This window comes from Motacilla alba, chromosome 13, assembly GCF_015832195.1.
Source record: "Motacilla alba alba isolate MOTALB_02 chromosome 13, Motacilla_alba_V1.0_pri, whole genome shotgun sequence".
In the NCBI taxonomy this organism is placed as follows: Eukaryota; Metazoa; Chordata; class Aves; order Passeriformes; family Motacillidae; genus Motacilla; species Motacilla alba.
Window position 1 is genome coordinate 10,259,174 of NC_052028.1, and position 13,802 is coordinate 10,272,975.

Genomic DNA, 13,802 nt, shown 5'->3' on the forward strand with positions numbered 1-13,802 from the left:
CCTCCCCTCCCCGGCGGGGCTTGCGAGCGTCTCCGGGCAACGGCAGCGCCGCCCCGCGCCGCCCCGAGAGCGCCCTCCGCACCCCGGCCCCGGCAGCGCGGCCCCGCCGCGGCAGCGGAACGGGCAGGGGCAGCCCCGAGGCGGCCCGGCCCCGAGCGGGACCCGGCGGCAGCGCCGGGGCAGCTCCCGGGCCCGGCAGGCATCCCCCCGCCCGCGGACGGCACTGCCGCTGCCGGGACTTGTCCCCCGCCTGGCCCAAACTGCTTCAGTCCCTGCGGACCGGACAGAAGTTTTAGTGGCCGAAGATTCCCAGTGCCGAGGTCAAGCCCGCGCACAGGGCAGCGCAGGAGAGGAGCGGTGATGGTGAGGAAGGAGAGAGCCCAGCCCTCCGAAGTCTCCCCAGTCCCGCGGCAGAAAGCAGGATCTTGCCTTCAGTTCCCCAATTTATCAAAGCCTTCCTGTCCTTTATGCAATCTATCAGGCCAAATACACCCTCCATAGGGAATATGGGTCCTTCTCAACTGCAGGTGCTATTTAGCCTAAAGCACCGAACTAAATTACATTTGTCATTTTTATTCCAATTGATACAAATGCACAGACTTCTACATAAATCTTTCCCCCCCCCCTTCATTTTATTAAAAGAATTTTTCAGTTGTATTCTGAACCAGTGAGGCCTTAGAGGTTAATTGTATTAAAGAAAATGAACATTTGCCTCCTTCATTACTCATCCATTCACAAAATGTTCTTGTGCAAAAGGAAGAGAAAACTAGAAGTATCAAGAGATTTCTCTTTGAAGATGCCATTTCATCTCTTTTGTAAATAAAATTACCTTGCTCTTGTAAGTTTCCCCTCAAGCCATGTCCTCAGCCCAAGTTTTATATATCTTTCTAAAACCTACCAGCAGTGATGATTGAACAGATGCTTACTGAAACCCACAGGAGGGTTTCAAAAGCTTGTTGAGAATCTTAACTACTCATCTCCCTAATTCTTCAGGTAAGAAAACTTGGGCTGAGGACATGGCTTGAAAGGTCACTTCACCTGCCAAAAACCCAGCAGAAAGCAGATGGCATCAAACTGGGAAAAATCCTTCTAATTCTGCAAGGCAAGCTCCAAGAGTTGTGAATCACTGGATCATCCAGCCTGAATACATTGCAAACAACAATTCAGGAACACTTCACTCCCCTGTACATACCTGTTTCCAGGTATATAGCAATGTTCAGGCTCCAGAGACCCATATCATAAGCAATTTTCTATCTTTAGCAGCTCTCTTGCTTAGTTACATAATCTCTTCCATGAAATTATTCATCAACTTTTCTCAAAAATCTATGGTTTCATCATTGAAGAGCTGGGAAAGGTGTAAATAAAACACTGCATTTACAGAAGCTTCTAAAGCTGCATCTTCACAGCCTAAATTATTCTTCATTCTGTTTTTTTATTTTGAGATACAGATATTTAGATAAAAAATATATGTTGATATATATAAACATATTTATATCTATTAATGCATATATTAAGTATATATATTTATCTTTGAGTGACCAAACTGATCTCACCCTGAAGCCTGTCCTGCTTTGAGAGTTCTTTGAACCGATCATCTCCATTTGGAGTCCCTTCTAAATAAACTTCTTTTGTCATCCTAATTAAGTAGATACTCAGAAAGATCTGCATTTAGACCGTATGTTTTCTTGGAAAAGGTTCTCTAAGGATATTAATATCAGAAAAGCAATATATAGGGTATCTGCTGGAATAGCTGCCTTGGTAGCACCAAGGCTACTTGCAGTCACTTGGAGGTGGTACTCAGGTACTGGCTCCCAAGGGACCTGGAGATGGAGGTGCCTCAGCAGAGGAATCCTGAGGGTATCTGCTGCCCAGCTGCTGCTGGAATTCAGCAACAAAACCAAATCAGCAGCTACAATTTACTACTGCAGCAGCTCACAGGAGTCCAAGTTCTCAAAAGGCTCAAAAGGATGCTCCGGGAGACCTCCTAGGTAAGGACCTTCCCAGGGCTGGAGCCAGGGATGATCTGGCAGTGAGAGACTCCCACCGGAGCGCTGTTTTGTGAAGTATGTGATTGGTAGAGCAGGGGCTGGAGCAGCCAGGCCAGCATTCCCCCGGGATGAGCATTCCGGTGGGTGCGGCAGGAACAGCAGCCTCTCCAGCGGCGCTCCGGGCTGTTGCCCTCTGCTGGCACACATCCCACTCCCGGGCTCCTGCAGGCCAGCACAATCCGGCTTCAGAACATTGTTTTCCTTTAGTCTGTTGGACAAATCACAATTCCTACAAATAGTGGGTTTATTGCAACAATTTCATAATAACGTTACCACCTGGAGGGCAATGACCCCCTGGCCATCTTCACCCCCATCTGTGATCTCTGGGGCAGGAGCCATTCCACTGCTCACCTACACAGCAGTTACCCACCAGCTGAAAATGTTCTTCCTGCTGCCCTCCCGACTCTTTCCTGGAGCATCAGTCACGGATGTCACCCGCAGTCACCTGTGTCGGAGGCACACACTTCCTGCCCTGCAGTCATATTACATATTTATCAGAAATTTGCAGGAAGATTTTCAGATAGATTTTATTGTTTAGAATTCAGTGCTCAAAATGAAAAGAAAATCAGGAAGAAGACTGTAGAAACAACTCTTGTGGGCACTGGAACAAAGGCAAAGGCCAGTATTCAGTTGCCTAACTACCAAGTCTCTCTGCCTCCTTAGAGTCTGCACCTACTGAGTGTACAGTCCTTCCTGTCTTCCTACAGGCTCAGAAGACTGAACTTGGGAAAAAGTTTAGGCTATGGACCAAAAAGTGGGGTTTTTTTTTTTACCAATTTTTTTCTAATAAGATATACTTTTAATGTGATTCTTCATCTTTAAAATACAACCCTTAATGCTTCCTTATTACCTTCTGTCATAAGGGGAAATTACCCATATGCTTCATAAAGATGTATGGCTTAATTAATATTTTTATACTATCACTTAGAGAGAACAGCATAAACAAAGCTATTCCCATTCAGGATCTGAACACCATAACCCAAGTCTCTTGTTACTGTTATTCCCTGTACACTCATTTGTCTTGCTCTCTCTCAGGTAACAGACTGACCTTCATTATCTAGCCTGATATTTTCTGGGCAAACCTCTTTTTCTGTTCAATATTCCATAGTTTATTCAGAGTGGGAACTGTATGTCAGGGGCTCAGCTCAGGTTTCTGTTCACTTACTCGACTTTTGTGGTGTGCTTTTCAGGGCTCAGCTTTCCCATCCTCTCATTCACACAGAAGTGCATCCTGTGAAAGAAACAAAACACACTTTAAAAAGGCATTAGAGAGTGTGTGGCATCAGCTCCTTGCAACACTTTTGGCACAGAGCAGCTCCAGCAATAAAACAAGCCCAGCTTTTCCTTTTGAAGGTGATGTTTCCCAACTCCCTCTCATCTGACTCCCCAGTATACCAAAACCAAGAGCTCCCCATTGCCACCACCTACACCCAAAGCCGTCGTAACATTTCCAAAACACGCTGCTGCTGATTCACTGCCAAGCTCACGCCTCACAGATTTGAAAGTAAAATTGATACCACACAGAGGAAGTTGCGGTTTTAACTGGTGCTGGGTGAGTAAAAGAAAATTCCCATAACATCTGAATGATGTCATTTGAGAAAAAATAATTTGCCTGCATTTAAGACTGATGAAAGTAATGGAGGGATGGGCCTAGAGGGAAAAGGCACACTGACTGCCAGGGCAGGAGCTCCTTGAGCTGCTGGGGATTTCTCTTTTTCAGGAGGACACACCTCCATGAAAGTAACAGTAGAAAGCTGGCACTACCCTTGCAGAATGCAGCTGCTAACCACCCTATGCAAGAGGCATGAGCAATGACAACCCCAAACTTCCTGCAGTCCAGTAGTGATCTTGGGGGAGAAATCCTGACCTTGCAACCAGGACTCAAAGGAGCCCTTTCCAATAAACAGAGCATCATTATTACAGCAGTGGTGGAAAGAAAACAAACAAGTCCAAATGAAATCTCACAGTGAAGGACTTTGGCCAAATCTGTTACCCAGTAAACGTAAAAGATAACTAAAACCTGAAGAGGTACTAAATAAGCACAAGGAGAGAATTGGGGATTTAGCATCAGGAATCTTTCACAACACTGTGACCCAGCCCAGGAAGAGCCAGTGAGCCTGAAACCAGAGGACAGCCCTTCTGAGGAGGGAGGGGATCTGGAGGATGAAATTGGAGTAAGCTATTTCAAAACACAGCTGATAGTGCTGTGCTTGTATACAATAACAAGGTAAGCACAGCCTCCCCCCAGGGCCATGCCCTGCCCATGCTGCAATTTGTTCATCAGGGTGTGTGGTTGGGAGAGGGAGGCTTCCACTGGAGCTGGGCTGGTGTGCACTACAGAAAACAAAATTATTGATCCACAGAGAAAAAGTACAAAGCACATGAACCTCCAGTCCCAAACTACTTGTGCATTTTACCTAGCATTGCTTTAATCCAGGCCTGTGCTGCAAACAGGTTCAGCATTCCTGAACCTTCTCCTTCCCAGGCAGTGCCTGCAGTGGCTACACTCACGCTACCTTCCCCCCAGGGTTCTGTGGAAAGCAAATTTTCTTACAAAAGAGGGAAAGTCCATCGTAAAGCTACAGAAAGCAACAAAAATTACAGAAATGACAGAAGAGACTGACATGGTACTCATCTTTTATATTGACCAGATTACAGACTGTTTTCAGATGTGTGGCTATGCATGTCTTTAAATTCAAAGAGCATCCCCAGGAGAACAGGGCTTCTGTGAGACAAACAGTTGGCAATTCCATGGTACAAAGTAGCATTTGAACAAATTATGTACTTTCAGATTTGTCAGCTCATTTTGCTTCTAAGGAATTTTTCTGCAATGTTAATCAGTGATTGGTACTTTGATGGTGGTGAGCAAATGTGCATCTTGACATATTTCCAGCCAGAAATGTAATTCCCTTCTAAATTGGCATAGATTCCTCACTGCATTACTCATGAAAAGAGGTATTTATAGTAGTTTGATGAATATAATATGCACCAAAATTGTACACAGCTCAACATAGCCCAATTTAATTTTTTTTTTTTTAAAGAAGAGCTATTCTTTCAAATCTGCGTATTTTCCATCTGCGAAAGCATTTGGGAATGAAACCCTAAGCATCATGCTAAGAGGGTTAATATCCAGATGCCTCAGACAGATGGCATTATTAGTCTGCCTGGGCTTGACATCTAGTTTTCCAAGTTAAGGAGCTTTGGCTCCTTGGATGGCTGACAATCTGAGAATAGCACTGCCCTAAGCCTGACGTTTACTGTAACAACAACAGGCAACATTGCAGCTTTGCCTCAAAGACTTTCAGCAAAAAGAAGTTACACCATGATTAACCACACTCAGAATGCACCTTAAAAAATGCTGCAGCTTCAGGCTAGGACTCCTATTGGCAAAGGCTGAACCAGAGAACAGTACTTGAATTTTGGTTTTTAAGCTGGCTGGTATTTTTCTTTTGCTACAGCCTAGACCTGAACTGTACCATCTTTTTAACTGTTCAGTCTACTCAGCAGGTAATAGAGGAAATAGAAAAATCTGAAGAATGTCTCTCTTCTGCAATGAACTACAGCTTTACAGCTGTTGTTCTTTCAGGGTTCCCACTACCCATTTTCTCAGAGAGATGTTTTTAAGGGGAATATAGAGTTTATAGGATTAAAACACTCTGAGAGCCATATGACCAAGTGGTATAAATTCAAAAGTGACTATTTCCACCCATTTATATATAATAGAAATTGGTGAGAGCTCTGGGAGCAGAGAAGGTAAAAAGACTAGAATTTGTCAAAGTAAACAGCAACAAGAAAAGCACCCAACTCCATCAGCCCCTTACAAGTCCTAGTATACAGGTAAATAATACAAAATTCCCAGGAAAACATATAGCAGGAAGACTTTCATCTTGTAATGAGAAATACACATCTGACACTCATCAACAGAAATGCTTACATTACAGCACAAATAAATACTCATTAAAGGTAAGTAGAAGTAGAGGTAACATCTGTGTGTGTGTATAAATGCACATTCCAGAAATAACAGAGCAGTAATGCTTCAACAGGAGACCTAAAAAATGCCCATCAACAACAGCAAATAGTGCATGTTCAGGCTAGCTCAGAACTCCTTGTGGTGCACTTGCGTTGTGAAATACATTTTCAAGTGAAGCAGGGATACAACTGTTTTATTCATTGAGAAATACAAAAATAACAAGCAGAAAACTCATCTTTAAAGGACAAATACACCAGATCACAGAATCAGTTTTGCAAAACATGTTAAATAATCCATGGTTTTGTAAAGTATGCCTCTGGCTAGTGTGAAAGACTGAAAATAGGGTGTTACACTTTTAATCACCTAATATTAATCCAAGGTATTACCCATATGGACTTTGAAAAACCACTGAAAATGCCTTTTTCCAAATAGCTCAGAGAGTAAAGGTCTGTAACAATGTAAACCACATAAATGTGGTATAAACTGTTGATTACATGATAAACACTAATCCATAGTAGCTACAACAGGTCAAACAATCCTAATCTAAAGGTTTGGATAAGCTGCCTTCTATCAGAAACCCAACCCTCTCACAGACTGCAGGAGCAAAACCCCATTCTCACTGAACACACCATGCTCACTGTGTGCACATCAGAGGGCTGTCCTTCAGGCTATTTTTTAGGGATTAATGAACAATGTAATGATTTAAGCCAAGCTTTTTCATTTTAGAATAAACATTCTGAGGTATGTAGAGAAAGGAAGCTGCTCACTTTTCACACTCAAATGGGAGGTTGAGATCCTCAGCACCACTCAGACCCTTTCTGGCAGCAGTGGCAATGCCATGTTGGGATGGGAGTATCAGCTGACAGAGCAGGGTAATAAAGCACTTTTCTGACCTACACGATCAAATTAGAACTTCCAATGCCGAATCAAAGCAAAATTTGCTTTACAGGAATCTCAGTTGCAGGTGGGGGGGGAGGAGGACACCATAAAGCATTTGAGAACTTTACTTTTTTAGCCATCTTAAGTATTTCTGCTTCACAGGTCGTTAAGTCTGTTTGTGCAAAGTATCTGGCAGAGTTCAGGCACACCTCCTGTCAGTGCCCAGGCGTGCACACCCGCACCTCCCCACAGGGCTGAGCTCCTGGGGGCAGCATGGGACTGCCAGAGCCAGTACTGAGCCTGGACTGCAGCCACTGTAAATTCAACACAAAAGCTTGCCCAGTTCTGGAGGGTAAGGATTGTTACACTACAGAAGCCTGCAGGACAAGACACAGCTTTTATTTTGCAAGTGTGCCACACCATCAGTGACCCAGAGAGATTTACTGCCATGGAAGCTGTCTGAGCTGTTAGCACTGCTCTAAACCACCTTTCCAGCACCTGATGTTAAAACAAACACGTGGGAGGTACTTCCACAGACTTGTGCAAGTATCACTGCACTCCATTTACAGGTGTCTAGCATGTTTCTTTTTTAATGCAGTAGTAGTCAGTATTATGAACGTTTAAGTTAGGCTAGTTTTATTAGCCAAATAAAATTTACAAGCCAAGAACAAATTATACTTTCGAGCAGACATGAACACTCATCACTATTAAAAACCTATATGTACATCACAACACACTGAGTTCAGTGACACTGTAGTCTGAAAAGTTTGGTTTTGGGAATTCCATTTTGGTCATGCAGATTACAAAAATAAAAGAACATCTGTGTTTTAAGAAAACTACATTTTTAGTTTATTAAATGCTGAAAGCAAACTAACTGCTCTTGTTTTCTATCTCTCACAGGTGACATCAACACAATGGAGCATTTGGTCCTGAACAGAAGGCCATTAACTTATCAAGATAATTTCAGACGTAGCAACTTCAGAACTCAACTACAAACTAAGGAACAGCAAAGTAAATTTACTTTATTTCTATCTTCTTGACCTTCCTAAAGCAACTGTGAAATCACAAACTTATTTACATGCCAGCCATACACCTTATTTCAGCTCAGTTCTTCCTATGCACCTCTATGCAGACAAATCCACCCAGGGCTCAGAAAATCATTAAATACCTTAATACACGTGAGCAAAGCTTTATAAACAAATCTCTTATAACTAGGAACTGTACGAGAAACAGGTTTATATTCCAACAGTCTTGAAGTCACTGTGTCTTTAATACCATCCAATACAGATCTGCACTTTCCTGTATTCCATGGGACACTGGCACTGCTGTCCCTTCCCCGACCTGTGCTCACAGGATCCTCTCCAATGTCACCTGCAGAGTCACAACTTCTCATTCCCAAGACACCAGGGGTCACCGACCAGATGCCACCTACTCAAGCCACCAGAGAACACGGTTGAACAGGTGACAGTCTTCTGAGGGCGACACTAGGCAGCCCATTCCCTAATCCACATGTGATTTTTGGGATCGGCTCTTTGTCCTAGCAGACATTACTCCTACAAGGACTATCACACACAGGTAACAGCACATTTCAGCACAGCACTTCCCAAACTGACAGATTTTACAAAGTGACTTTTTTAAAAACTCGCTTGTTTCTAGTATCAACATACTCTGTCACAGCACATAACATGAAAATACCCTAAAGCTATAGCTGGTGCACAAACCTTTAGCTTCCTAAAGCAAATGACAAGACACATCACAAAAGTGAATTTAACCATTCCTCTGCAAGCCAGGCTGTTCCCTCATAAGGTTAAGGCAACAACACTGCAAAGACTAAATCATACCACCCCCAAACTAACACACAACCTACAACTCTGCTGCTCATTTCAGCTAAAAACAAAAACTGTGCTTCAGATGACATTCAAGGATGACTGTCCAACATGGTTGTAAAGTGCAAAGGTACAGAAAAAGACTTAAAGCCCAGGGAGCTGAAATCAAACCACCTGAAGCTGTGCACGGGCAAGAGCTGGCACTTGCAGTGTTTTACAAACTGAAACTCTGAAACTTGACTTACGACAATGTATAAGAGATGCTTGTGCACAACAGTGACTGACAGGCTTTTGAGATAGAAAAATTACAATATAATTGCAAACAGCAAGTTATTTGGAACCTATTCATAAAAGCTCAGCTAAGCCAAAGAGAGCCAGTCTCCACAAGAGCCATAAACAACCACAATCAGGAGGAAACTCAGCTCTCAGTTTAAATCCTGATGACACCAAGAGGTTGTCCTGTTTAAGCTCACAAAGGCAATTAAGGTGATGCAGTTTCACTTCTAATAACAACAAAGCTCATTTGAATTTAAATGATAACCAAGTTAGATTGATAACAAATAGTAACAAATACCTTGACATTTCATTGGAAATTCTTCAGCCCAGAAGCACCAAGCCCTACACATTTAACTTTTCACTGGAATCAGTGAGAATTCTATGCCTAATATCTTGCATATCTGGAGGAAAGGAAAAAGCAGCTTTTATGATGCAGTCCCATGAAACATCAGCATTCTAAGAGCTTAGAAACCTGAAGTCAAAATAACTTTGTACTTTTTAAATGCATGCCCCACATCATATATACTCTCACTCAAGCATATAAGGAATTCAAATCTTTTATTTGATATCCAGAAACCCATAAACGTTGCTATTCTATATTTCTATGCAGGAAGGCAGTTTTCCCCTAAAACATTATGCTTTTTAATAAACAACAAACTTTAATTCTATTGCGTGAAAGGGCTACAAATATACATTTTTTAATCAAGCAGACTACACAGATATCTTTGCTTTACAACTGGCACCTATGTTACTGGTACACTTGCTGGCTCACTTCTCAGAGCTCTTTGCCCAGTTCAGATCAGCACTTTCTGAAATACGGGCAACTGCAATTATTATTTGTTCAATTACGTGCTGAGGCAGGTATTGCAAATCCATTCCTTTTTCCCCCCCACCCAACCAGCAGTCAGGGACCCCATCTTTAGTCACACGCAGATATCTCTGCGTTCTACACCAGTCATCTAGTGGCATAAAATAACTTTCCAAAGTCTGGTACAATCGTCAGCAAGCCAGTTGTACTCCTGCTTTAAGGAAGCCCACAGCACGGGGCTGCCATCCTGACAGCAGATGGAGCTGCGAGGGTTCTCAGGGAACTTCCAGGAAGGACAATAGTTCCGAGTGAAATCTGTTAACCCGGGGCTAGGAAAACAAGTATGCCTTTAATAGAAGGGATAAATGTCGACCCTTTCCTGGAAGGAATCACACACAGACAAACCAAGGACTTGAAAACTAAGCAATAAGAAATTCTGAACATTTTATATGAATGAAGCACATGCTTAACACAAACTATTTCTTCAAAACTACACAGTACATACGTTGATGGAAAAGTCCTATAGAAAAAATTGACCAACCATGTCAGCACGTCAAACTGCCTAGTACAAGATGGTGGATGCACACAAACTGCCAAAGTGAGAACGAGTATTTAAAAAACAGACCACATCCACGGATTAGTACTCCAAAAATTTCTCTGCCGAGTGTTTGAAAGCCACTAGCAAAAAAAAGTCAGTTAGGACCTTTACTGGCAACAAAATATTTACTACTCTAAGTACACAGAGATTTTAAAGCAGAGGAACACTTGCTTCAAACCTAGAAAAGCCTTAAAACCGTACGGAATTGATCCTAGGAAAAAAAATTAGACGTGTAAAGGTCAATGAACACAATGATTTATTTAAAAAATAAAAAACGTAAAAACCATTTTTTCTTCCTTTACAGAAATGTTAAAAGTCAGTCATGGGATCCGAGTAGCTTTTGTAGAAAAAAACGTAGTATCCAGGCATCGAGTCCTTACAACAAAGGAACTTCCCCCCAACCCTCCCCAGTTTTTACTCCAGATCAGCAAGACACTTCCCACCCCGCACCCCCCAAAAAACAAATTAGAACAAGACATTTTTCGTTGCTAGTATAAAAACGACCAAGGTCCAAGTAATAATAAAAAAATAGAGTCCATCAATGACTGTAACACAAAATATGTGTATGTGGGGCCCAGTCCATCTTCAGAGAGAAAGAAGTGGCACAGGCAGCAGAGGCGACCCTCAGGGGGCATTTAGGAGCCGCTCCCACAGCAGGGAGGCATTTAAAAGGAGCTGCCCTTCGGCGAACGAGGGGAGAAACCATTCGGAAGCTGCCCCGTATCGAAGGGAGGGCTCTCCACGCCCCCCCATCAATGGGTATGGGCGCTCCAGCTCAGAAAGAGCCGCCCCCGTAGCCTCCCCCACCATAGCCTCCTCTGTACGGTCCACTGTTACTGCGGCCCCCCCAGTTGCCGCCCCCTCCTCCACCTCCTCCGCCGCTCTTCATGGGGCCGTAGGAGGACTGGTGCTGGCTGTAGCTGCCGAACCCGCCGTACCCGTTGCCGTATTCTCCGCCTCCCCCTCCGCCGCCGCCTCCGTAGGAACCGCTGCCATAGGAGCCGTACCCGCCGCCTCCTCCCCCGCCGTAGCCGCCGTAGCTGTTGTAGCCGCCGCCTCCTTTGGAAAGCCCGTTGTGATCCCGGTTGCCGGAGCCGCCGCCGCCCCGACCCCTTCCTCCTCTGCCTCCCCGGGAGGGCCGGGAAGAGCCGCCGCCCCCGCCGCCCGCCTGGATGTCCTCCTTGGGCACGGCCTTCTTGACCTCCACTCGGTGGCCCTGGATCGGGTGGAACTTGACCACGGCCGCCTTATCGGCGGCGTCGTGGTTCTGGAAGTAGACGAAACCGAAGCCGCGCTTTTTCCCGCTCTGTTTGTCGGCGATGATCTCGGCCTTCTCTACGGGGCCGAACTGGCTGAAGTGCTGCACCAGGTCCCCTTCGCCCACGTCCCCTTTGAGGCCGCCCACGAAGAGCTTCTTCACCTTCGCGTGAGCGCCGGGCTTGGCCGAGTCCTCCCGGGACACGGCCCGCTTCAGCTCCACCGCGTTCCCGTCCACCGCGTGGGGGGACGCGGCCATGGCGGCGTCCGCCTCCTCCACCGCCGAGTAGGTGACGAAGCCGAAGCATCGGGAGCGCTTGGTCTGCGGGTTGAGCACGACCACGCAGTCGGTGAGGGTGCCGTAGGCCGCGAAGTGCTCCCGCAGCCCGGCCTCCGTGGTCTGCACGTTCAGCCCGCCGATGAACAGCTTGCACAGCTGCGAGTTCTCCATGCTGCCTCCGGTGCCGCGCCTGGGCCTGGCGCCGAGACTCCTCCTCCTGTTCGGGGGCAGCTCCGGAGGTTTTTTCCCCTCCTGCTCCGTCTTGCCGCTTCTTCCCGCTGCGAGCAACGCGACCTCACGGCTGCGGCGGCCGCCGGCGGTAGCTGCCTCGGCGCGGCCCGGCGCCTCCGCTCCGCCTCACCTGACCGGCAGCACAGTCGGGGCGTCCCCGGTGCCGCCGCTCCCCCGGAAAGGCGGGCGGGGGTGGGCGCGAACACAGGCGCGCACAAAATGGCGGCAGCAGCTTCTCGGGAGCGCGGCCGGCGACTGGTGCCCACACAAAGGGGCCGCCGGGAGCCCCGCCCCCCGGGCCTTCCTCCCCCGCCGTCGCACCCAATGAGAGCGAAGCGCCGGCGCCGCCCGCCACTCACCTTTAAGGGGTGCGGCTTAAACCGCGATGGACGTGTGCAGCAACCAATGAAAGGGCGCGACCTCCTCAAAAGTCCCGGGGTTCGCCGACGACGGACGCGGCGAGCAGCCAATAGAGACGCGGGACGCGTTCCGCGCGCGCCGGGCGGGAGGGCGGAGCGTGTGCGTCAATGCGCCGGGCCCGCGGCCGGCAGCCAATGGGACGCCGCCTCCGGCCCGGCGCGCGCTCCCTCCCCGTTGAGCCCGCCCCGCGGGGGGCGGGGCAGCGCGCGGGGGGCGGGGCGGGGCGCGCGGGAGCGTTTGAACCGCGGGGACCGTTGGGCGCCCCCCGCGCGCGCCCCCTGCGGCGGAGCCGCGCTCGGGGCTCGTGAGGGGCTCCCTCAGAGCGCGGCTGGAGCCCCAGAGCGCTGCGGGCCCGCGCTGCCCGCTCCACCCACAGCACACGGACAGCGTCCCGTCCGGACGCTTCTGGGGTATCCCCAGGCAGGCAGACTCTCTGTCCCAGGAGTCGCTGTAACGAAGTTCTTCCTCACGTTCATGTGAAACTCTCTGTGCAGCTGTTTCTGCGCTGCCTCGTGTTCCCGTGGCTGGCCCCGTGAAGCGGAGCCCGGCCAGCCTCTTGGACCGCCCGTGTGGACACGGACACTGCCGGTGCCCGCTCCCGCTGGGCACGGCCGCGGCCGGGCTCCGCCTCCGCCGCTGTGCCCACAGCTCGCCCTGCCCTCGCCTTGCCCAGCCCTCCGCGCTGCGCTCCCCGGCGTCCAGCCCTCGCTCCGCCCCGCTTCTGTCTGCTCCTGCCAGCCGCGGCTCTTCCCTCGCTTGTGTCCCCCTTCCCCTTGGCAGCCCGCTCCCAGGGAACGGGGACAGGATGACAGGAACAGCCTCAAGGTGTGCCAGAGAAGGTTTAGGTTGGATATCGGGGAAGAATTCTTCACGGAAAACGCTGTCCAGCCCTGGCACAGCTGCCCAGGGCGGTGGTGGAGTCCCATCCCTGGAGGGATTTAAAAGATGTGCAGATGTAGCACTTGGGGTCACGGTGCAGTGGTGGCTTTGGCAGTGCTGAAGGAAGGGTTCGATTCGATGATCTTGAAGGGCTTTTCCAACTTAAACCTTTCCGTGATTCCTTCTCACTCACTATTCCTGCTACTGTTTCCTCCCCTGCTTTTCCCCCTTTCTCTTTCCAACCCTATCACTGCCTACTCACCCTTAGATCTCTCCTTAGCTCTGAAAAGGAGGTATTTTCTCAGAGAAATGATTAGAGCTGTTCAAGAG

The 13,802-nt window shown here is 47.7% G+C and overlaps 1 protein-coding gene across 1 annotated transcript; it reads right to left on the reverse strand.

The window, feature by feature from the left end:
* Positions 1-9,540: 9,540 nt before the first annotated feature.
* On the reverse strand, positions 9,541-12,592 carry HNRNPA0 (heterogeneous nuclear ribonucleoprotein A0). Its single transcript, XM_038150437.1, has one exon. The coding sequence runs from the start codon at positions 12,111-12,113 to the stop codon at positions 11,181-11,183; it is 933 nt and encodes a 310-aa protein (XP_038006365.1). The 5' UTR covers positions 12,114-12,592; the 3' UTR covers positions 9,541-11,180.
* Positions 12,593-13,802: the final 1,210 nt, after the last annotated feature.